General features: G+C 42.5%; 2 protein-coding genes across 3 annotated transcripts; both read left to right on the top strand.

The window, feature by feature from the left end:
- The first annotated feature begins 6,847 nt into the window (after positions 1-6,847).
- LOC135539952 (protein transport protein Sec61 subunit alpha) lies at positions 6,848-12,147 on the top strand. Its single transcript, XM_064966224.1, has 12 exons — positions 6,848-6,969; positions 7,833-7,900; positions 8,020-8,085; positions 8,193-8,271; positions 8,531-8,662; positions 8,783-8,892; positions 9,133-9,286; positions 9,477-9,637; positions 9,840-10,037; positions 10,187-10,378; positions 10,569-10,645; positions 10,778-12,147. Exons 1-12 carry the CDS (start codon positions 6,963-6,965, stop codon positions 10,962-10,964), a joined length of 1,431 nt encoding a protein of 476 aa, XP_064822296.1. The 5' UTR covers positions 6,848-6,962; the 3' UTR covers positions 10,965-12,147.
- Positions 12,148-15,643: 3,496 nt separating this feature from the next.
- On the top strand, positions 15,644-24,121 carry LOC135539953 (mitochondrial intermembrane space import and assembly protein 40-A-like). 2 transcript variants are annotated; one of them, XM_064966226.1, is made up of 4 exons: positions 15,644-15,992; positions 18,825-18,923; positions 19,153-19,556; positions 19,932-24,121. In XM_064966226.1, the coding sequence occupies exons 1-3, from the start codon at positions 15,971-15,973 to the stop codon at positions 19,515-19,517; spliced, it is 486 nt and encodes a 161-aa protein (XP_064822298.1). In that variant the 5' UTR covers positions 15,644-15,970; the 3' UTR covers positions 19,518-19,556; positions 19,932-24,121. The 2 variants fall into 2 exon arrangements, with proteins under 2 accessions (XP_064822298.1, XP_064822297.1); XM_064966225.1 differs by having other exon boundaries at positions 19,153-24,121.
- The last annotated feature ends 1,725 nt before the right edge of the window (positions 24,122-25,846 follow it).

The raw sequence follows: 25,846 nt of genomic DNA on the forward strand, positions 1-25,846 counted from the left end.
GTTGGTGGCACTTTAATTGGGGAGGATGGGCTCGTGGTAATGGCTGGAGAGGAATCAGTGGAATGGTATCAAATACATCAAACATATAATGTCCATGTGTTTGATGCCATTCCATTTGCTCCATTCTGGCAATTATTGTGAGCCGTCCTCCCCCCAATAGCCTCCACTGGTTTCTGTGTTTTGTAGTAAAAACGGTAGAGGAAAATAAGTGTTTCCAATGACATCATCGGTGTGTATCGTGTGATCTTGACCAATTTACTAATTGGTTTATAATGTCATTGGAAAAATTTATCTTGCTCTATATTTTTTACTACAAAACATAGAAACTGTACAATTTTCACAAATGTTGATGTTAGGGTGGTGCTGGAGAGGATGAATATAAAGTAAAATAGAATGTTACATTTCCCTTTAACTGCTAATGTCCCATTATTAAATTATTGTTTGTAAGCATTATTGGGCTTATTTGTATATGTTTAAACAACATCAGTATTGTATGTATAACCCATAATAATATACACATCAAGCATTTTAACAGTAGCTAGCGGTGTGTGGGTAAAACTACTAAATGACTATTGATTTAGAAACACAGAGCGTTACCACAAGTCGCAAAGAAAACAGCATCATTTCAACTTCAACATTTTATCATAATCTTATCACCTATGCTCACCAGTCTAATACATCCACAACTAAAAAATATAAAAACAATTTAGTCCAATCAAAGTAAGCTAAATATGATGTGGCTGTTGATGGTACTGATTTCTGTGTGTGTGTGTGTGTCTGCGGTGTGTGTGTGTGCGCGGTGTGTGTGTGTGTGCGGTGTGTGTGTGTGTGTGTGCTCGGTGTGTGTGTGTGTGTGCGCGGTGTGTGTGTGTGTCTGTGTGCGCGGTGTGTGTGTGTGTGTGTGTGTGTGTGTGTGTGTGTGTGTGCGCGGTGTGTGTGTGTGTGTGTGCGCGGTGTGTGTGCATGTGTGTGTGCGGGGGTGTGTGTGTGTGTGTGCGGGGTGTGTGTGTGTGTGTGCGCGGTGTGTGTGTGTGTGTGCGGTGTGTGTGTGTGTGTGTGTGTGTGTGTGTGTGTGTGTGTGTGTGTGTGTGTGTGTGTGTGTGTGTGTGTGTGTGTGTGTGTGTGTGTGTGTGTGTGTGTGTGTGTGTGTGTGTGTGTGTGCGTGCGTGCGTGAGTGCGTGCGTGCGTGCAAGAAGAAAAAACATGTTGACTCACAATACTTGTAGAGAAATGCCAATGCCATCCTCCTCTTTCATGTTGCCTAAACGGTCTATGACTCTGTCATACAGTACATTCTTTTGGTTTTTATTTTTTCTAGGCTACCTGGTTAAAAAAATTGCTTGCTAGCCTAACTTCCTTTCATGTGCAACAATGCGCCAGGCCGGCTAGTTAACATTCGCATACTACGTCTAGCTACCTGTTGAACTTCAATCCTCTCAGTCCAGGGGTACGATATAATTTATTTATGGTTGGATCAGAATCCCTGTTATAATCATTGGACAATACAGTGAATTAAGTAAAACTATAAGTCCAAATCCTTATATCATCCATGGTTAATTTAGGAGATGGACAATTTTAGCTCGCTAGCTAGCCACCGGAGGACAACAACATATAGAGATGAGATTTCTCCTGTCAATAATGACGTTTGGCTTGTTATGTGATTGGTCTGAAGCAAAATCCAAACTGGCTCCCTTAAAACGTTTTTTTTTTTGTGTGTACCAGGACCATTCACAGATGAGCTCACTCAGTGTAACTCAATGCTGATTGGCTATGATTTTATTATTACTTATCAAGGGAAGCCAAATGCTTGTCGTCTTCCCTTGCATTCAATGCTATGGGCGGCAGCAATGTCATACTCTTTCTGGCAAAAAGCATCAGATAATGTAGATACGCGACACATACTGAGACAGAGGGGAGCTGTTTCGTTCATTCGGATGCTTTCTTTTATGAAATACATTCAGCCTCTTGCGAATTGAAGGAAATGTATGAAACACAGAGACTAAAGAAAAATACTTTTGTATGTGTTTTCTTGGTAATTTTGGGGGGGAAGCAGGCCACTGTATTTACACACTGTCACTGACCCTGAAACTGCCAGGTCTATCCACTGAAAGATGGCTTGGTTGGAATCTGTTAGATTATTCTTTGAACACTGTGCTAACACTATGCCAAACGAGCTTCAATGCCATACAACACTCCTTCCGAGGCCTCCAACTGCTTTTCAACCGATTACTGCCCGCACCCTCCCGCCCGACTAGCATCACTACTCTGAACGGTTCTGACTTAGAATATGTGGACAACTACAAATACCTAGGTGTCTGGCTAGACTTTAAACTCTCCTTCCAGACTCACATTAAGCATCTCCAATCTAAAATTAAATCTGGAATCTGATTCCTATTTCGCAACAAAGCCTGCTTCCTTCACAAACATACCCTCATAGAACTGACTATCCTACTGATCCTTGACTTCGGCGATGTCATTTACAAAATAGCCTCTAACACTCTACTCAGCAAATTGGATGTAGTCTATCACAGTGCCATCCGTTTTGTCACCAATGCCCAAAATACTACCCACCACTGTGACCTGTCGCCAAACCCACTGGCTCCAGGTCATCTATAAGTCTATGCTAGATAAAGCCCCGCCTCATCTCAGCTCACTGGTCACCATAGCAACACCCACCCGTAGCATGCGCTCCAGCAGGTATATTTCACTGGTCACCCCCAAAGCCAACACTTCCTTTGGCCGCCTTTCCTTCCAGTTCTCTGCTGCCAATGACTGGAACGAATTGCAAAAATCACTGAAGCTGAAGTCTTATGTCTCCCTCACTAACTTTAAGCATCAGCTGTCAGAGCAGCTTACCGATCATCTGTAAATAGCACACCCAACTACCTCATCCCCATATTGTTACTTGCTCTTTTGTACCGCAGTATCTCTACTTGCACATCATCATCTGCACATCTATCACTCCAGTGTTAATGCTAAATTGTAATTATTTTGCCTCCATGGCCTATTTATTGCCTTACCTCCCCTACTCTTCTACATTTTCACAGATTTTCTATTGTGTTATTGACTGTAAGTTTGTTTATCACACGTGTAACTCTGTGTTGTTGTTTTTGTAGCACTGCTTTGCTTTATCTTGGCCAGGTCACAGTTGTAAATGAGAACTTGTTCTCACCTGGCCTACCTGGTTAAATAAAGGTGAAAAAATAAATGTAAAAAAAGATGTACTGCTGTAATAATGAGGATGGAAGAGTGGTGCTGTTGCCTGTTGGTGACTTTGATGACTACTCTGAGGCTCTCAGAAAAGCAACCCCCCCAGTTGATTGATGCCAGACAAACCAAATTTGCTGGAGTACACTAGAATGAACAGAACTGTTGAATTCCCCATAACTGAGTTCTTTATTGAAATACAGTGGGCTTGTTCGGCATTGCAGCCGATAGTGCTGACTGATCTTGCAGCATAAATAACTATTCCTTATGATTTGTAGATCAGTCAGTCAGTCACAATCTACCCATGATACATTATGTTTTTGATCCTCTCGAACATGGCTAGTGATTGGGCTTCTTCGACATTGCAGAGGACAGTGCAGGAGACTGCAGATTGACTGACTGATCTACAAAGAACTTTGCATCATAAATAACTACTCATTATGATTTGTAGATCAGTCAGTCAGTCACAATTTACCCATGATACATTAAGGTTTTGATACTCTTGCACACAGGCCATTGGGCTCGTTTGACTGGTAAGGCGAAAGCAACCGACTGTAGATGAAAGTCGAGGAGTGAAGCCGGGGGAGATGCAGCTGCGACAGCCAAAAGTCAGACACTGATGTGGTTTTCCAACAGTCGATGCAACATCAAATCAACTTTGACTTGTCACATGCGCTGAATACAACAGGTGTAGACCGTACTGTGAAATGCTTACTTGCAAGCCCTTAACTAACAATGCAGTTTCAAGAAAAATAAGAGTTAAGAAAATATTTACGCAATAAACTAAAGTAAAAAAATTAACACAATAATATAACAATTAACAAGGCTATATACAGGGGTACTGGTACCGAGTCAATGTGCGGGGGTACAAGATAGTAGTGGTAATTGAGGTTATATTACATGTAGGTACGGGTAAAGTGACTATGAATAGATAATATGAATACAGTGCCTTGCGAAAGTATTCGGCCCCCTTGAACTTTGCGACCTTTTGCCACATTTCAGGCTTCAAACATAAAGATATAAAACTGTATTTTTATGTGAAGAATCAACAACAAGTGGGACACAATCATGAAGTGGAACGACATTTATTGGATATTTCAAACTTTTTTAACAAATCAAAAACTGAAAAAATGGGCATGCAAAATTATTCAGCCCCTTTACTTTTAGTGCAGCAAACTCTCTCCAGAAGTTCAGTGAGGATCTCTGAATGATCCAATGTTGACCTAAATGACTAATGATGATAAATACAATCCACCTGTGTGTAATCAAGTCTCCGTATAAATGCACCTGCACTGTGATAGTCTCAGAGGTCCGTTAAAAGCGCAGAGAGCATCATGAAGAACAAGGAACACACCAGGCAGGTCCGAGATACTGTTGTGAAGAAGTTTAAAGCCGGATTTGGATACAAAAAGATTTCCCAAGCTTTAAACATCCCAAGGAGCACTGTGCAAGCAATAATATTGAAATGGAAGGAGTATCAGACCACTGCAAATCTACCAAGACCTGGCCGTCCCTCTAAACTTTCAGCTCATACAAGGAGAAGACTGATCAGAGATGCAGCAAAGAGGCCCATGATCACTCTGGATGAACTGCAGAGATCTACAGCTGAGGTGGGAGACTCTGTCCATAGGACAACAATCAGTCGTATATTGCACAAATCTGGCCTTTATGGAAAAGTGGCAAGAAGAAAGCCATTTCTTAAAGATATCCATAAAAAGTGTTGTTTAAAGTTTGCCACAAGTCACCTGGGAGACACACCAAACATGTGGAAGAAGGTGCTCTGGTCAGATGAAACCAAAATGTAACTTTTTGGCAACAATGCAAAACGTTATGTTTGGCGTAAAAGCAACACAGCTCATCACAATGAACACACCATCCCCACTGTCAAACATGGTGGTGGCAGCATCATGGTTTGGGCCTGCTTTTCTTCAGCAGGGACAGGAAAGATGGTTAAAATTGATGGGAAGATGGATGGAGCCAAATACAGGACCATTCTGGAAGAAAACCTGATGGAGTCTTCAAAAGACCTGAGACTGGGACGGAGATTTGTCTTCCAACAAGACAATGATCCAAAACATAAAGCAAAATCTACAATGGAATGGTTCAAAAATAAACATATCCAGGTGTTAGAATGGCCAAGTCAAAGTCCAGACCTGGATCCAATCGAGAATCTGTGGAAAGAACTGAAAACTGCTGTTCACAAATGCTCTCCATCCAACCTCACTGAGTTCGAGCTGTTTTGCAAGGAGGAATGGGAAAAAATGTCAGTCTCTCGATGTGCAAAACTGATAGAGACATACACCAAGCGACTTACAGCTGTAATCGCAGCAAAAGGTGGCGCTACAAAGTATTAACTTAAGGGGGCTGAATAATTTTGCACGCCCAATTTTTACAGTTTTTGATTTGTTAAAAAAGTTTGAAATATCCAATAAATGTCATTCCACTTCATGATTGTGTCCCACTTGTTGTTGATTCTTCACAAGAAAATACAGTTTTATATCTTTATGTTTGAAGCTTGAAATGTGGCAAAAGGTTGCAAAGTTCAAGGGGGCCGAATACTTTCGCAAGGCACTGTAGCCATTTGATGAACTGTTCAGCAGTCTTAAAGCTGTTAAGGGAGCCTTATGGATCTAGACTTGGCGCTTCGGTACCACTTGTAATGCAGTATTAAAGAGAACAGTCTATGACTAGGGTGGCTGAAGTCTGACAATTTTTAGTGCCTTCCTCTGACACCGCCTGGTAAAGAAGTCCTGGATGGCAGGAAGCTTGGCCCCAGTGATGTACTGGGCTGTATGCACTACCCTCTGTAGTGCCTTGAGGTCGGTTGCCGAGCAGTTGCCATACCAGACGGTGATGCAACCAGTCAGGATGCTGTCGATGGTGCAGCTGTAGAACTTTTTGGGGATCTGAGGCATTGTTCCCATTGTTTATAAAAGTTTTTCTTTATTATGTCAAAATAAACATGTCGCCAACACCCATATCACACAATCATAAACTGAAAATATACATGTGTACATTGTACAATCAATTGGTGAGAAAGACTGTATACATACATGAAAAGCAAAGTTCGTTCCACGGTTCACACTCTAATGATCGGTTAACAATAGAACCTCCCACAAGGCAGGTAATGGCTGCAGGATGAAGTTGGTGAAGTGCAACTGCAGAAACTGGCAGTCGACTGCAGTCAAAACTTGATGACCTTTGATCACATTCTTTTTGTAAAGCTCCTGCAGTGGACATGTAGTTGCAAGTCGAAAAAAATGTATCCCCATAATGCAGCACGGTTTGAATGGGTTATGTGCCCATTCGCCTACATTTGTTTGCAGGAAGTAATCTCTTTATTGTTTCATGCCAACGGCGTGTCAATGTTTGTATTTTATGTCTCTTCGTCATAATAAGAATCTATCAAAGTCATCACATTTTTCATGGAGACAGTGGGGTTATGAAAAAGCTGGCCGACACACATCTAGCCATATGCATTGAGGGCCAGTACTGTGCTACAACGACCTGGGCAGACAGAAGGAAAATATTGACCCTACCGCATAGTTTTCAGTTTACTTTTAACTCTAGAAACTAAAGATACACCCACTTTCTGTTGAACTGACGTGTTGAAGCGCCTGTGTAGTGGTGACGTGTCTCTAAAGTGCTTTCTTTCCAAGCGCAGAGCTTTTTGCCCGTAGTCAGAACGAAATCTGAACGACCCACTGTCTGACACAGGGACCATACACTAAGAACGTAACGCTTGGGACATCATCATGGGCAGTGAGTATCCCCTAGAATGAAGTAGCTAGCTAAAGGACGATTTCACATAAACAGGAAACATTTGAATCAGATGCAAGCAATGAGAATTTTCTATGATTGGATCTATTTATGGAGGCCATTTTCATTGTAACGTTCGCTAGCTAGCAAGCATTTAGCTAGCTAACATTTTGTTTGACGACGAATACTCCGTGTTTAAACATTTTGAACTCCTGTCTTCAACAACAATGACTGCAATGAAATGGTTAGCTTTGTTATTTGTGAAGAAACTAACGGTTAGACTAACGTTAGCTAGCTAATTAAGGTTAACTAATTTAGCTCGCTAACGTTAGCTGTCAGTGTCAGTTGATAGCTAGTTAACTAGCTACTTGCTAACATTACATTAGCTAGCTAGCTAACAGCTGTACATATTTGTTAGTTACTTCGTATTATTAAATGCCCAGTCAGCTACATTGATAACTTTTTAATATCTACCATTGTTACATGATCATTGATATCTCAGAGCTCGGTAACTTTGCAGGTTTATCTTGCAGGGGTTATGCTAACATAGCTAGCTAAACTTAAAGCAGACAACCAGACTAGTGATGACGACGCACAGCTAACAGTCAGTGTTTGCCCCATAAGTAGCTCCATATCATAAGCAGCAAATGCTAACTGAAACCCTTTAGCTGGTATGCAAAATGTTTAATTTAACTATTTTGATAGTGAGATCTGTTTTCATAGTGAATTCGCTCATATCCAAAGATGCAAACTTCTAGTTATGCATGTATCGCTATGCCACGTCCCCCTATAAATAGGTTCACTGCCCTTGATTGATGTTTATTATGGGGAACCAATAACATCCCTCCCTTTGTCTGTTTTTTTAGTCAAATTCCTGGAGGTAATAAAGCCCTTCTGCGCTGTATTACCTGAAATCCAGAAACCCGAAAGAAAGGTACAGTATTTACTTCATTACAAGAATCGTTTTACTTTAAACTTTATAACTTCTGTATGTGTTATGTTGTTAATGATGTCATTTTGCTTCCATGTCTCGCTGTAATTGTTGTTCAACAGATCCAGTTCAGAGAGAAGGTACTATGGACAGCCATCACTCTCTTCATTTTCCTTGTGTGCTGCCAGGTAAATATCTGCCTTTCTGTTCACATAATATTTTCTAGCATGTTAAACGAATAGAATTAAATAAATAAAAACCTCACACCTGAATGTCTGTCACGTCTATTATCCAGATTCCCCTGTTTGGCATCATGTCATCAGACTCTGCAGATCCCTTCTACTGGATGAGAGTGATTCTGGCCTCCAACAGAGGTGGGTTGTCACTATTGCAGTGTAGAGACATCAAATTAGAGTAACGTGAATAAATCAATTGATAAGTCAATCAAGGGACATATCAACTAATTAGTAACTGAGTGTGGGAATTGATAGTGTTTAATGAATGTTGATTTGATCAATTAGAGGGATAACTATCTCCGACTTGAATGAGTGAATGGTGTTCTTTATGAATGAATGGCTGAACATCTCTATGGCTCTGCTCTCCTGTTAACGTCCCCTGGGTCTCTCCCTCAAGGTACCCTGATGGAGCTGGGTATCTCTCCGATCGTCACCTCGGGCCTCATCATGCAGCTCCTGGCTGGGGCTAAGATCATCGAGGTGGGAGACACACCCAAAGACAGGGCCCTCTTCAATGGAGCACAGAAATGTAAGACCACAAGCCCCACTTCCTGTTCCTAGTTTGAGTATCTTTGACTTGATTCTATCAAGCACAAGCATTACTGTGAATGAAGCCATAGATTCTTTAACCCCTTGCCATCTCCTACAGTGTTTGGTATGATCATCACCATTGGTCAGGCCATCGTGTATGTGATGACTGGCATGTATGGAGACCCCTCCGATATGGGCGCTGGGATCTGTCTTCTCATCATCATCCAGGTGGGCCCTCCTCCCCACCCCTCTGAGTCATATTCTTAGCCCTACTCTTTATCTCCCCTATCAGATCCAGGCCTGGTCCTAATATAAAGCAAGGTTCACATCATATTCTTGAATCAATCCAACCCTCTCAGATTACTTCATGGAATGTAGGAAGAATAGTTACATTTGAAGGAAGTCAAATATGGCTCCAGTGCAAGTTTTTTTTCTCTGTCTTTCTAACCCATCTGTCTCCCCCTCTAGCTGTTTGTGGCCGGTCTGATCGTGCTGCTGCTGGATGAGCTGCTGCAGAAGGGTTATGGTTTGGGTTCTGGTATCTCTTTGTTCATCGCCACCAACATCTGTGAGACCATCGTCTGGAAGGCCTTTAGCCCCACCACCGTCAACACTGGCAGAGGTATGGGGCATTGAAACTGATGTGCCATGTCTGGGTGTACATTTAGGACAGACTTACTAATTTCCAAGTAGTAATTTCATATAAGACCAACTAGGGCTCCTATAGATCCAGACTTGGCATTGAAACCCCCCAGGAGTATGGCCAGTTGGTCTCCAGATGTGAGGCTGATGTTTGAGTGTCTTGTGTTCAGGCACAGAGTTTGAGGGGGCTATCATTGCTCTCTTCCACCTGCTGGCCACGCGAACAGACAAGGTGCGCGCCCTGAGAGAGGCCTTCTACCGCCAGAACCTACCCAACCTCATGAACCTCCTCGCCACTGTCTTCGTCTTTGGTGTAGTCATATACTTCCAGGTCAGTAACGCTCTTTCTTCATTGTCTGTCCTAAAACCAGTTAAAGGAGTTGAACACATTTGTTAGTGTCAGATAATTAGTTACTCAAAAAACAACACAATGTGGTAGTTTTTTTCTTCACCTTTTTAGTAATGTCCATTTAGACTTTATAAATGTATACTCTATCTCACCATGTCCGTCTCTTCCTCCCATCTCTCCACAGGGCTTCAGGGTGGATCTGCCCATCAAGTCTGCCCGTTACCGTGGCCAATACAACACCTATCCCATCAAGCTCTTCTACACCTCCAACATTCCCATCATCCTCCAGTCTGCCCTCGTGTCCAACCTGTACGTGATCTCTCAGATGCTTTCCACACGATTCAGTGGTAACTTCCTGGTTAACCTGCTGGGCACCTGGTCAGTAAGTACACACCCTTTATTTTTTATCCCTGCTCTACCATATCTGAACTACCATGTCTAAACTCAATTTAACTACATTTGACATGTTTGTCACATGAACATATCCAGCAGCACAGACTATATGAGATGACCAGACATGTGTGTTTGTAGGATACGTCGTCAGGTGGTCCAGCCCGTGCCTACCCAGTGGGTGGGCTATGTTACTACTTCTCTCCCCCGGAGTCATTTGGCTCGGTCCTAGATGACCCCATCCATGCTGCCATCTACATCTGCTTTATGCTGGGCTCCTGTGCCTTCTTCTCCAAGACCTGGATCGAGGTGTCCGGCTCATCTGCCAAAGATGTAAGTCCTGCTACCACATGTGCTGTACATTTGTTAGACTATGTATTCATCAACTAATTTGATTTAATTCAAATTACTCAAGTTGTTTTGATGTAGAAATCTTATTAACTAAACATTTCCAGGGCTTTTGTGGGCAGCGTGTGCCAGTGGACCTGTAGATGTTATGTAAACAGTGTGTTTTGTCTCCCAGGTGGCTAAGCAGCTAAAGGAGCAACAGATGGTTATGAGGGGACACAGAGAGACCTCCATGGTCCATGAACTCAACAGGTGAACAATCTCAGCCATCTCTCTAACCTTTAGCCATAACAATCCACATCATCATAGCTTTACCAGGGTTTAATATTACACTATTCCAAACTTTCTTCAAGTAATGATTGGTGCTTTACTACTGTGTTCAAGGTACATCCCCACAGCAGCTGCCTTTGGTGGTCTCTGTATCGGTGGCCTTTCTGTCATGGCAGACTTCCTGGGTGCTATTGGCTCGGGAACGGGTATCCTGCTGGCCGTCACCATCATCTACCAGTACTTTGAGATCTTTGTCAAGGAGCAGAGTGAAATGGGCAGCATGGGAGCCCTGCTCTTCTAGACAGACACCTGGCTGCAAACACCTGTGACGAAACAACCCTCTTAATGCACATGGACAGATCAGACCAAGTCCCACCAAATCTCCATCTATAATTATTATTCCCATAATTTATGTCCATTTAGATTTTTTAAATCTGCATAATTAATCTGTCATTTCCCGGGTGCTTTCTGGCATCTCCCCCTGACATGGCCTATAGAAGGTTCAGCTCGAACAGAATGGTTTGTGTAGCAAAGTGGTGGGACTGACTACATCCTGACATTCACAACCCTTGGCCTGCTCACAATCCTTGGCCTGCTCCCCCTTTGAGTCATAACACATAGATAAATCTCTCAACTCAGTTTGCCTGATGCCTGGGACTGGTTAGCCTTCTCAGAGTCATCTGGAGTGTTTCATATCTGTATAAAATGGTCTGATCCACAGGGGGGGGTTCCTTTTCAGACTGAGAGAAGAGCTCTGTGGCTCATGTATGCAATCATGTGTGCTACACTGGGATGAGGGCAGTCCCTCTCTTATTGGACTTCTTTCATACAACCCAACACAGTATATACATCAATTTTCATCATCTCTATTACCCGGAGGATATAGATGAGTACGAGTGTACAGTATACCTTCACAGCTGGGCTCTTTGGTACAATCATTATCTGGGGTGTTGACCTGATGGCCACTCATTTCACTGAGTAGCAAAGGAAGTTTTGGACCAGGCTCAGAACATAACCATGTTTGTCTGCCAGACGTGACTGTTTTAAAGCAGTGTTCCAATATAGGATCAGGTAGAGTGTAGGGCTCTGTGTGGTCCAGCTTTGTCAGAAAGTGTGCAGCAGTGGAATTTCTCATCAATTGAACCACTCAGCAGAAGGGCCTTAATGTTGAAACTGGGCATGTGTTTAGGGAGAGGTCATCGTATATATGCCACGTTCATACCTGTTGCCCACGTTGTTGGGTAAGATTGGGTGAGGAAAGATTTATTTTGTGTGTTTTTGTCTGCTTTGAGCATGACTGTATTAAAAACACTTTCACATGTGGTGGATTTTGGTTTTCTGTATATATGCCATGCATTGAATCCATCAACAGTGTAAAATACTTTTTTTTAATATGTAAAAAAAATAAATAGTATGCTGTTCCGAACAAATGTTTTCCGGGGGAAAAAAAGATCTTTCTCAATAAAAACTCATTTTAGGGAAAAGTTGTTTTTTCTTTGTAAAGATTACACTAACAACTTGAATTGTCTGGATAAATTCATCACAACACGCTTTGTGTCACATGATGAAAATGACTTTCCAATATCTAGAAGTGTAAACTCATGGTCTATGGTGTAAACCAACTTACTTTTTGTATCTAGCTACTTCAGTCAAGTTTATTGTCCCTCACGATGAAATCGGGGAGGGGACTGTGGATCTCTGTCCCTTAAAGCCGATTTATGCTTGGTGTTAAGGCTCCGATGTGAAATTGGCTAGCTTGTTAGCGGGGTGCGCGCTAATTTTTTTTCTTTTGGAAAAGTTTTATTGGTACAATTCCTTTAAAAACAGCTCATACATTTTTTACATCATTTATACACATAAAAACGACAAAAAAGCATAAAACACAGCATTTGAAAGTTACATTTAAATTTGTTAAAAAGTACATGCTGTTAAAACCAATGAAAACAACTATGAATAAAAGTACTTTCCTTGTAAAAACATCAAATCTGTAAAAGACATTTAAAATGTGTACTAATGATCTAACAAAGGTAAAACATTTTTTAAGACATGAAAAACATGTTAAAAAGCCACTTTGTTAAAAGGCTGTCTTCAGTCCCTTGTACAGGAAAGGGGGTGAGTCTTTATCAAGCTCACCTCATCCTGCTCTTCTGAATGGATCATCGTCCCGTCCTTCGGGGCCCAGAGGGGATCCCTCCCATAGGCGCATCGCCCTAGGCGCCGCAGCGCTGTCAGGCCGTGGCCGCCGGGACCTAGGGTGTTGTGGGGGACCCTTCGCTTGGGGTCGAGGCCCCCTTTCTTCCGTACCACCCCAGGGCTTCCGTGGCTACCATGGCCACTGCCTGGGGGGTGGTCTCTACGTTTTTCGCTACCAGCAGGTTACGGGAGGACCACAGTGCTTCCCTTCAGGCACGTGAGGGTGGACCAGAGCTTGGTGAAGGTCTTCGATGGAATGGGCCTTCGGCCCACCCCATACAGCACGAGCTGAGGTGTTAGGTCCTCCCCTGCTGGCAGACACGAGGTGATCAGGGGGCCTGCTTCCTTCCACAGGTCCCTGGCGGCTCTGCACTCCCAGAGCATGTGCCTCACCGACTCTTCTTGGCCGCAGCCTGGTCGGGGGCACGCGGATATCCTCGCCATGCCCCGTGAGTGCATAACGGCCCTGACCGGGAGGATCTCGTGGGCGACCATCCAGGACAGGTCCCGATGCCGATTCAGGAGAGCAGGATGGGCCACGTTGCGCCAAACCGTTGTGGGCTCACCTATAGCGAGCCCGCGCACTGGACATACTGGTTCCCGATCCTGCACAAGAGAGAGAAGAGAGCTGTGTTTTGTTAAAACCGTGACTGTTTCTTTTTCCAGTTTAAAATGTCTTAAAAACTTCTGGAGCTGGACGTAGGGCGGGGGTAGCAGGAAAGAGACTGGGGCTCGCAGGTCGACTGGGATCAGCCTCAGAGTCCTGAGGTAAGATCCCAGCCAGAACCGTGCGAGGGCCTGAGTCTTGTTGTTGACCGGGGAGGTGGCAAGGGTCAGATGTAACGCTGTGTAGCGGCTGCCCAGGAACAAGTAGAGGTCAGGCAAGCCTTTCCCCCCCCTTGGACCTGGGCCTCTTGACCACCTCCCTCCTCAGCCTCTCCCACTTGCCTCCCCACAGGAAGTAGAAAAGCATCCGCTCCAGGTCTAAAATACTCCTTCAAGGGGGGATAAAAACAGAACTGATTAATAAAAGCACAGGTAAAATCACAGCTTTAATGATTAAAACCTTGCCCTCAAGAGTCAGCTGTCGTAGTCCCCAAAAACCCAGTCTCTGTCTTACTGTCCCCAGGATTCCACTCCAGTTGCCGCTCCCTCCTCCCCCCCGGTCAAACTTTACCCCCAGTACCCTTATGTCCGTCCGTTTGACTGTCAGAGGTAGTCTGGTCAAGTCTGGGTCTGCCCATGGTCTGAAGAACTGGGCCTCTGTCTTGTCTCTGTTCAGTCTCGCCCCAGTGGCTCGTCCGTACCAGTCAGTCCTGTCCAGAGTCCTGTCGACGGATAAAAGGTCGGTACATAAAATGTTGACGTCGTCCATGTAAAAGACGCACTTGGCGGTCATCCCCCCACTCCCCGGGATACCCACCCCACTGATCCCTTGGTCCCTTCTCAAGACCTGTGCCAGTGGTTCAATACAGGCCACGAACAGAAGAGATAAAGGACAGCCCTGACGGACGCCGCAGTGTACTCCCACTGCTTTTGACAGATGCCCATTTACAAGGATTTTGCTGGTGATGTCCCCGTACAGCAGTCCCACCCAAGCTAAAAACCTGTCAGGGAAACCCATTTTTTGCATTACCTTAAGGAGGTATTGGTGCGAGACCCGATCAAAGGCTTTTTCAAAATCTAAATTTAGGACTACAAGCCGCATGTTTCTGGCGTTTCAACCGGTTGACGTCACTCGCTCAGACCTTTCTTGCTCTGCAAGAGCTGCAGCTTTTGTGGACAGATGGGTAACGATGCTTCGGGGGTGGCTGTTGTCTGTATGCAGAGGGTCCCTGTTTCGAGCCCAGGTAGGGGCGAGGAAAGGGATGGAAGCAAAACGGTTAGAGGGTGTGACGCAATTGCTGAGATTGCGGAGGCCAAATCGAGCTCCGTACACCAATACTTTAACGAGGGCTCTGAATAGCTCCGCATTGGCATGATTGGTTGAAGTTAGGTGGAGGCGGAAGGTTCTGTATAAACACAAACCCATTTCCTTAACAGCTCTGCTCCACGAAACGCATTAAGTATGCCCTGACTTCCGCAGAGGCCGTATGACAGCATTTTAAGTCATACCTGTACATTAAAGCCGATCTATGCTTGATATGGTCATGTGGCCTGAAGATTCTGTATGGAGGGTTGTGACCGCATCGCTGTGCGTCTCCCAAATGTTTTAACAATGCGGAGGGCTCCGTATAGCTCTGCATTGACATGATCGGTTGACAATTTATGGCCAATAAAAGCCAATGTATGGTCATTCAAGCATCGAATTTTCCATACAGTATTTACTGCAATGTGACCTCTACATAAGTCAGGGCATTCATACTTCTTGCACTTCGAGAAGCAGAGCTGTTGTGAAGGACGTTTTCAAGGAAGTGTTTGTGTTTATACAGGACGCACTGCCCCCACCTACCGTCAACCAATCTTGTCAGTGCGGAGCTATATGGAGCCCTACACATTGTTACAACATTTGTGAGGCGCACAGCGAGGTGGTAGAGCTTGATTTGGCCTCTGTTAGCTGGACCATATTGCATCAAGCTTAAATCGGCCTTAGTTACACGCGTATGTTAACTCCGTATTAACGTTAGCGGACTTTTCTTAGCGGATTTACAATCATCGCGAATCGAATTAGGGGCGTTTCAAGCCCGACGTGAACATAATTGTAACTCGCAAACTCCATTAGAAACGAGGGGTAAAGGGGCTTAAGTTGCAAACTTCCCTTGCTTGGCTAATCATTTGGACTGACGACAAATATGGCTGCGGCGATTCCCCCAAGGGCATATGACAAGGGTGTGTCTTAAGTGTTTGGACTGCAACCTATTCCCTAAGAATTTATGTCAGGAACTAAGAAGGGCAGCTAAAATGGGTCCTTCGTTCTTACGTCCTCAGATGCACTGACACAAAAAACGTGGGTTATGTGAACGATGAAGTAGTTGTGAAACAGCTAGCTAGCTATACGATACCAAATTATTCTCCTTTTGTAATTGATAAAGTAGTTTAACACCAGTCGGGAAACTCGGCACCGCAGGGACACCTTGAAGGGCACTACACGTCAGTAGACACCACACCGAAGAAATGTCCTCAGTCAAGGAGGAAGGTAACGTTACGTGCTGTGTGAATGAATGACCGCTTCTCTTCAAACTGGTTAGATGCAGTAGTTAGTTAGCTAACGTTGCTCGATCATTGTATTTTATAATTATGATTCTACTTAGAACGAGGCATTGTTTTATCTCCAATGTTTGTAGAACCAGGTTCAGCCAGAGATAGATTTAGAAAATCTATGTCGCTGATTTCAGACATGGTGTGTGTGTGTGTGTGTGTGTGTTTCAGTACAAGTAAACGGACTGCTCTCGGTGTGATAACTTAGAATGGGTGATTCTACAACTACGGGCACTTCTATGTCCTCGGGTCAATTTTGGGGATTTTCTAAAAAATAAAACAAATATTTGTATGTGAAGTTCACACTGTAATCACCCCATACCTTTTTAAACACCTCTATCAACACCTCTATCAAGTATTTTAGCTACTTTTCAGATGCATTTTATACCTCAATTTGTCAGACCCTTGTCCCTGACCCAGACTTTTAAACTTCTACTATATTTTTCTATGAGAACATTAATAATTACACATTTATATAATGTCATGTAATACAGAGTCAATTAAATCAAATCTATATCAATATTTGCAAGAATGCCCATTATATTGTTGTTTTTTTATACCTTTTGGAGTGGTGTCATTTCCACCACTAAGGACAAAATACCTAATTTAATAAAGTTTTTTTTCAATAGAATGTTACTTTGGTTACCAAGGAAACAGTGAAGCACATGGCTGCAGTGGACAGTTGTTCCATATGTGATATCCAGAAGTTGAAGAAAAATCGAGAAAAATGTATATTTTATGTATTTAGTATAAACTATATGCTAGCAGTAATACTAACCAAAGCATATTAAGCAGTCTGTCAATTTTCTTCAGAAACTGTAGAAGTGTCATTTCCATCAGTCATTTCCATCACAAACTTAAGTGTGGTGGAAATGACACATATCCATTATCTTGTTCTTACTTTACTTTTTTTTCTTTAGGCTTATTTAATAATGTTTTAAATTAATTTAATCTAGAAAATGCTCCAAGGTGTGCACAAGTTGAAAAATAAGTAGTGTTTGTCTTTATTCTTAGAAGATACCACATAAAACAGCACAGAGGTCACAGACCATAAATAAACAAAATAGAAATGTATTGTATATGATACCAGGAACATCTGCAAAAAATCAGGGAGAGATACTGGAAGAAAAGGGAGAAGTGAAGTCTCACTCTGAGCTTACAAAACAAGAACAAATAAACAAGAGAAGTCAATGAAAATGCAACCAACAGAATAGAAGACAGACTTTAAAGAGAACAGTTGCAATGGAGACCTACTTATCAGGCAACACACCTCAGTCACCAGATGACTTGCAGCCAGAACATGAGGCTAACATACCTGCCCCTAACTTGCCTGCCGCTGATGCAGACCCTGATACCCCTTCCTCATCATCTGCAACAGGAATGAGAAGTCGAATACTTGCTGGAAGGAAAAAGGTTGTAAGAGGTCGCTCAAAAGCATACAGAGATCTTAGTATGACAAACGTCAAACTTGATAATGCTTTACGGAAAGCTGAGAAATACAAAAAAAAAAGTATGATCGACTGATGAACAAAATGGAGAGACAAAATTCCCCAAAGACAAAACAGCAAATGAAGGGACCTCCAAAGAACTTGAAGGATTTTATTGTTTCAAAATGCCATCATTGCAGAGTTAAAACAAAAGTATAAAAGAAATGTCCAGTGCCAAGGAAAAACAAGTTGCTTCAAAAACGCTCAGAGGCAAAGTATGGCTTGGTCAAAGCCACAAACAGAGAATTTGGATTTTTAGCAAAAGCAATGAGGACAATTTGAAAACAGGCCATCCAAGTCTTCAATACTCCAGGAAAAATCAGTGTAACAGAATTAGCACTGCAACAGAAGAGAAAATTACTAGATTCTATGAACGTGATGACAACAGCAGAGCAACAGGGAAAAGGACCCACTAACAAGGAACAAGAACAAAAAGCAGAAGCGCTTCTTGAATGGCACAATTCAGAACCTGTATCAGAAGTTTAAGATAGAATATTCAGAAATTCAAATTTCCCACTGTGAATTCTGAGAAATATGTCCTTTTTGGGTTGTCAAGCCAGCAGTCCAAGATAGGGACACATGCCTCTGCAAAACCCATGCCAACCTCCAGTTCATGGCTGACAAACTACAGTATCACAAAGGGATCAGCTGCAGCAACATTGAGAAAGTTATTGAGTGTTTGTGCTGAGAGAACCTGAAGAAAGAGTGCATGTATAGAGAGTGCTCCCTTTGTCAAGCCAAAGTTGCTTGAAACATCTGACTTTGATGCTGGTGAGCAGACATGGTGGTTTGAGTGGAAAAACAAAGCCGAAGGGAAATACAGAGGGGCACATGGAGAAGTTCACGGTACATTTGACAGTAAAATAAAAGTTGTGGCACACTGTAGATTCTATTGGAGGACTTCTCCAAAATGGATGTTTAATGATGTGATGGAAATTACATTTTGTCTGGGAGAAAATGACTTATATTACATTCCTGAATAGTCTAATCGCAACCATTATCAGATATAATTTCTAGACGAATCAAGGACAAGTACAATACTGGTAAAATGGTGTTTGAATAAGTTTTAATTTCTGAAAGTTTACACAGCTAAAGTCCCCTAAATTGCAGAATCACCTGAAATATAAATTGGCTGGCCATTCATTTACATCACATTTGACTGTGTATAAGTGTATTTGATTGGACATATTAGGGTTGACTAACTCCAGTCCACAATCCACTTCATGCCACTTGAGTCAGCGGAGACTATTCTCACTGATATCTGCCTGTCCTCTCCACACCAGGTAAGGACCGTGTCATCTTTGTGACTAAGGAGGAACATGAAGCACCGAGCAACGCTGAGCTGGTGGAGGAGGATCCTGATGACCCCTATGAAGAACGAGGTGAGTAGAGAGAAGTAGTGCTTCTCAATTAGATTACATTAGGCCCAGTTTAGCTCAATTGCTAAATAGATTGACATGAGGACATGCCCCATGCCTTACATGTTTTCATGGGTTTGTTGTGACATTGGCCAGACTTGCTGCCCTCTGTGATAACCAGTAACCTAATAGAGTTGCATTCCTTTCTGGTATAATTAGTATATGTTTCCCTTTTGTTCTGTCTCCTCCCAAGGTCTGATCCTGCCCAATGGGGAGATCAACTGGAACTGCCCCTGTCTGGGAGGGATGGCCAGCGGTCCCTGTGGAGCATCTTTTAAGGAGGCCTTCTCCTGTTTCCACTACAGCAAGGAGGAGGTGAAGGGCTCAGAGTGCCTGGAGCAATTCAGGGGCATGCAGGAGTGTATGCAGAGATACCCAGAACTCTACCCCCAGGAGGATGACAAGGAGACCCAGGGAGGGCCATCTGAAACGGATCCTTCCAAACAAGACTCTGCCCCTGAACCAACCCCTACACCTGCAGCCCCTGTCCAAGACTCTAGCCCTTCCACCGCCCCTGCTGACACCCCACCACCCTCAAACAGCTCAGCCTCAGGCTGAGCATGATTCACGACAAGCCCTTTCTATGGATGTGTTAAGGTGATCCTTTTTGTATCAATTATTTAAACTGATAAATGGAAGTGTTGACTATTCCCCCCCACTCTAACCCAGATTGGGTTTTCCCTCATAGAATATAAGAGACTTGTAGAGGGAGGAGGGTAAGGAAAAAGATGGGGTAACTTCACTCTAGGTGTGTGTATATTTCTTTGTGCTCCTTCAGGAAAAAAACAAGACCATGTGCTGTGCTATCCTTTCCCATTACTAGTGTTCTGTTTTTGTATTGATTGTTCTCTTTACTATAAAGTCCAATTAGTAATTGCTTTTTGTATTTTAAAAATGTCATTTCTACTTTATTTTTCCATTTGTCTTTTATATTTAATTCACACCTGGTTTTTTATTTTCCAATTTTCTCAGATTCTGTGGGTGCCTTGCAAAAGTATTCAGACCCCTTGGACTTCTTCACATTTTGTTGTGTTGCAAAGAGATGATGAAGATAGATTTAATTATTTTTTTGTCAACAAATCTACGAAAAAGACTGTGAAAGAAAAAAGTTGAATAGAAATTAAAAAACAAAAATATAGTCATTGCATAAGTATTCAGCTCCATGAGTCAATACATGTTAGAAACATCTTTGGCAGTGATAACAGCTGTGAGTCTTCTTGGGTAAGTCTATAAGAGCTTTACACACCTGGATTGTGCAATATTTGCCCATTTTATTATTTTAAAAATTCTTCAAGCTCTGTCAAGATGTTGGGGACCATGGCTAGACTCTCAAGCAGAAAAAAAGTATTGCCATAGCTTTTCAAGCAAATTTAAGCCAACACTAACTTGGCCACTCAGGAACATTCACTGTCCACTTTGTAGATTTGGCCTTGTGTTGTAGGTTATTTTCCTGCTGAAATGTGAAGTCCTCTGCTTGTCTCTGGTGTAAAGCAGACTGAAGCAGGTTTTCCTCTAGTTTGTTGCCTGTGCTTAGCTCCACCCCCTTAATTTTTATCCAGAAAAACTCTATTTGCCGATGTCAAGCATACCCATTCCATGATGTAGCCACCACAATGCTTGAAAATAAGGAGGCAGTTACTCATTATTGTGTTATGTTGGGGTCAAATCCAACACAAGGCTTTGCATTTTGGCCATGAAGTGTATTCCTTTGCTGTTTTTTTGTTGCAATATTAATTTTGTGCCTTGTTGCATACAGGATGCAAGTTTTGTATATTTGTATTCTTTTCACTGACATTTAAGTCATTATTGTGGAGTGACTACAATGTTGATCCAACCTCAGTCTTCAACCATCAGACATTGCACTCTAGCTGTTTTAAAATCACCAATGGCCTCATCAAATCAAGTGTATTTATATAGCCCTTCTTGCATCTGCTGAAAAAGAAACCCAGCCTAAAACCCCAAACAGCAAGCAATGCAGGTGTAGAAGCACGGTGGCTATGAAAAACTCCCTAGAAAAGCCAAAACCTAGGAAGAAGCCTAGTGAGAAACCAGGCTATGAGGGGTGGCCAGTCCTCTTCTGGCTGGGCTGGGTGGAGATTATAACAGAGCATGGCCAAGATGTTCAAATGTTCATAAATTACCAGCATGGTCAAATAATAATAATCACACTAGTTGTCGAGGGTGCAACAAGTCAGCACCTCAGGAGTAAATGTCAGTTGGCTTTTCATAGCCGATCATTAAGTGTTTACCGCTCCTGCTGTCTCTAGAGTTGAAAACAGCAGGTCTGGGACAGGTAGCACGTCCCGTGAACAGGTCAGGGTTCCATAGCCGCAGCCAGAACAGTTGAAACTGGAGCAGCAGCGCGGCCAGGTGGGGACAGCAAGGAGTCATCATGCCAGGTAGTCCTGAGGCATGGTCCTAGGGCTCAGGTCCTCCGAAAGAGCGAATTAGAGAGAGCATACTTAAAATCACACAGGACACCGGATAAGACAGGATAAATACTCCAGATATAACAGACTGACCCTAGCATTACTGACTGCAGCATACATAAAGGGGGGGTCAGGAGAAACTGGCCCCATCCGATGATACCCCGGACAGGGCCAAACAGGCAGGATATAACCCCACCCACTTTGCCAAAGCACAGCCCCCACACCACTAGAGGGATATCTTCAACCACCAACTTACCATCCTGAGACAAGGCCAATTATAGCCCGCAAAGATTTCCACCACGGCACAACCCAAGGGGGACGCCAACCCAGACAGGAAGACCACGTCAGCAATTCAACCCACTCAAGTGACGCACCCCTCCTAAGGACGGCATGGAAGAGCACCAGTAAGCCAGTGACTCAGCCCCTGTAATAGGGTTAGAGGCAGAGAATCCCAGTGGGGAGACAGCAAGGGCGGTTCGTTGCTCCAGAGCCTTTCCGTTCACCTTCACACTCCTGGGCCAGACTACACTCAATCATATGACCCACTGAAGAGATGAGTCTTCAATAAAGACTTAAAGGTTGAGACCGAGTCTGCGTCTCTCAGATGGGTAGGCAGACCATTCCATAAAAAAATGGAGTTCTATAGGAGAAAGCCCTGCTTCCAGCTGTTTGCTTAGAAATTCTAGTGACAATTAGGAGGCCTGCGTCTTGTGACCGTAGCGTATGTGTAGGTATGTACAGCAGGACCAAATCGGAAAGATGGGTAGGAGCAAGCCCATGTAATGCTTTGTAGGTTAGCAGTAAAACTTTGAAATCAGCCCTTGCCTTGACAAGAAGCCAGTGTAGGGAGGCTAGCACTGGAGTAATATGATCATTTTTTTGGTTCTAGTCAGGATTCTAGCAGCTGAATTTAGAACTAACTGAAGTATATTTAGTGCTTTATCCGGGTAGCCGGAAAGTAGAGCATTGCAGTAGTCTAACCTAGAAGTGACAAAAGCATGGATTAATTATTCTGCATTTTTGGACAGAAAGTTTCTGATTTTTGCAATATTTAGTAGATGGAAAAAAGCTGTCCTTGAAACAGTCTTGATATGTGCGTCAAAAGAGAGATCAGGGTCCAGAGTAACGCTGAGGTCCTTCACAGTTTTATTTGAGACGACTGTACAATCATCAAGATTAATTGTCAGATTCAACAGAAGATCTCTTTGTTTCTTGGGACCTAGAACAAGCATCTCTGTTTTGTCCGAGTTTAAAAGTATAAAGTTTGCAGCCATCCACTTCCTTATGTCTGAAACACATGCTTCTAGTGAGATCAATTTTGGGGCTTCAACATGTTTCATTGAAATGTACAGCTGTGTGTCATCCGCATAGCAGTGAAAGTTAACATTTATGTTTTCGAATTACATCCCCAAGAGGTAAAATATATAGTGAAAGCAATAGTGGTCCTAAAACGGAACCTTGAGGAACACAGAAATAAATGTACAGTTGATTTGTCAGAGGACAAACCATTCACAGAGACAAATTGATATATTTCTGACAGATAAGATCTAAACCAGGCTAGAACTTGTCCGTGTAGACCAATTTGAGTTTCCAATCTCTCCAAAAGAATGTGGTGATCGATGGTATCAAAAGCAGCACTAAGGTCTAGGAGCACGAGGACAGATGCAGAGCCGAGGTCTGACGCCATTAAAAGGTCATTTACCACCTTCACAAGTGCAGTCTCAGTGCTATGATGGGGTCTAAAACCAGACTGAAGCATTTCGTATGCATTGTTTCTCTTCAGGAAGGCAGTGAGTTGCTACGCAACAGCTTTTTTGAAAAGTTTTGAGAGGAATGAGAGATTTGATATAGGCTGATAGTTTTTTTATATTTTCTGGGTCATGGTTTGGCTTTTTCAAGAGAGGCTTTATTACTGCCATTTTATTGAGTTTGGTACACATCCGGTGGATAGAGAGCCATTTATTATGTTCATCATAGGAGGGCCAAGCACAGGAAGCAGCTCTTTCAGTAGTTTAGTTGGAATAGGGTCCAGTATGCAGCTTGAAGATTTAGAGGCCATGATTATTTTCATCATTGTGTCAAGAGATATATATATAGTACACTTGAGTGTCTCCCTTGATCCTAGGTCCTGGCAGAGTTGTGCAGACTCAGGACAACTGAGCTTTGGAGAAATACGCAGATTTCAAAGGGAGTCCGTAATTTGCTTTATAATGATCATGATCTTTTCCTCAAAGACGTTAATGAATTTATTACTGCTCAAATGAAAGCCATCCTCTCTTGGGGAATGCTGCTTTTTAGTTAGCTTTGCGACAGTATCAAAAATACATTTTGGATTGTTCTTATTTTCCTCAATTAAGTTGGAAAAATAGGATGATCAAGCAGCAGTGGGGGCTCTTCGATACTGTCTTTCCAAGCTAGTCAGAAGACTTCCAGTTTGGTGTGGCGCCATTTCCGTTCCAATTTTCTGTAAGCTTGCTTCAGAGCTCGGGTATTTTCTGTATACCAGGGAGCTACCAGGGAGTTTCTTATGACAAATGTTTTTAGGGGTGCGACTGCATCTAGTGTATTGCGCAAGGTTAAATTGAGTTCCTCGGTTAGGTGGTTAACTGATTTTTGTCCTCTGACCTCTTTGGGTTGTCTGAGAATTTATAGCACGACTTTTGATGCTCCTTGGTTGGGGTCTGAGCAGATTATTTGTTGCGATTGCAAACGTAATAAAATGGTAACATCCCTGAGCTGTTTCAACCTGTCCTGCAGCTCAGTTCAGGAAGACGACTGTATTTTTTTATGTGTCTGGGTGGTTTAATATACACAGAGTACAAAACATTAAACTCAAGAGCCTTAAGACAATTGGGACATGGATTATGTATGTATGCCATTCAGAGGGTGAATGGGCAAGACAAAATATTTAAGTGCTTTTGAACTGGGTATGGTTCCTTGTGGGATGCTTTCGACAGCTTGTAGGGTCCATTCCCCGACAAAATAGAGGCTATTGTTAGGGCAAATGGGGAATGGGGGGGTGTTAGTCATTCGGAGATCATGTCATTTATTATGTGATTTGTTAAACCAAATGTTACTCCTGAACTAATTTAGGCTTGAATGTATTAATCCACTTTGATATTTCAGATTATTTAGTTTTAATTGTTGACAAAAAATTACAAATCTATTTTAATCCCTCTTTGTAACACAAAATGTGAAGAAATCCAAGGAGTCAGAATACTTTTGTAAGGCACTCTGTATTGTTTCTGGATAGTTGAAAGCTTAAAAATATATATGAAATGGGAACACAATAGAAGCTACAGTGCCTTCAGAAAGTATTCAAACCCCTTAACTTTTTCCACATTTTGCTGTGTTACAGCCTGAATTTCAAATGGATACAATTTCAATTTTGTGTCACTGGCTTCCACACAATACTCCATAATGGTAAAGTAGAATTATGTTTTTCAATATTTTTACAAGTTAATGGATAATGAAAAGCTGGAATGTATTGAGTCAATAAGTATGCGACCCCTTTGTTATGGCAAGCCTAAATAAGTTCAGGAGTACACATTTGTTTAACAAGTCACAAGTTGCATGGACTCACTCTATGTGCAATAATAATGTTTCACATGATTTTTGAATGACTACCTCTGTACCCCACACATAACAATGAATTATCTGTTAATTGTATGTGTGGGGCCGAGCAGTGAATTTCAAACACATTCAACCAAAAAGACCAGGGAGGTTTTCCAGTGCCTGGCGAAGAAAGGCACCTCTTGCTAGATAGGTAAAAAAACAGACATTGAATTTCCCTTTGAGCATGGTGAAGTTATTAATTACACTTTGGATGGTGTATCAATACACCCAGTCACAACAAATATACAGGCTTCCTTCCTAACTTAGTTGCCGGAGAGGATGGAAACCACTCTTAGAAAACTGAGGACATATCAACAACATTGTAGTTACTCCACAATACTAACTTAATTGACAGTGAAAATAAGGAAGTCTGTACAGAACAAACATTTTCAAAATATGCAACAAGACACGAAAATAATACTGCAAACTGGCAAAGCAATTAACTTTTTGGCCTGAATACAAAGTGTTATGTTTGGGGAAAATCCAATATAACAAATTACTGAGTACCAGTCTCAAATGTTCAAGCATAATGTTGGATGCATAATGTTATAGGCATGCTTGTAATCGTTTAGGACTGGGGAGTTTTTCCAGGATAAAAAAGACACAGAATGGAGCTAAGCACAGGCAAAATTCTAGAGGAAAATCTGGTTCAGTCTGCTTTCCACCAGACACTGGTGGAAAGCAGGACAATAACCTAAAACACAAGGCCACATCTTCGCTGGAGTTGCTGACCAAGCAGATAGTGAAGGTTCCGGAGTGGGCGAGTTACTAAATCTACACTGAACAAAAATATAAACACAACATGTAAAGTGTTGATTTCATGGGGCACAGGGTAGCCTAGTG

The sequence above is a fragment of the Oncorhynchus masou genome, chromosome 5, assembly GCF_036934945.1.
Source record: "Oncorhynchus masou masou isolate Uvic2021 chromosome 5, UVic_Omas_1.1, whole genome shotgun sequence".
Lineage (NCBI taxonomy): Eukaryota > Metazoa > Chordata > Actinopteri > Salmoniformes > Salmonidae > Oncorhynchus > Oncorhynchus masou.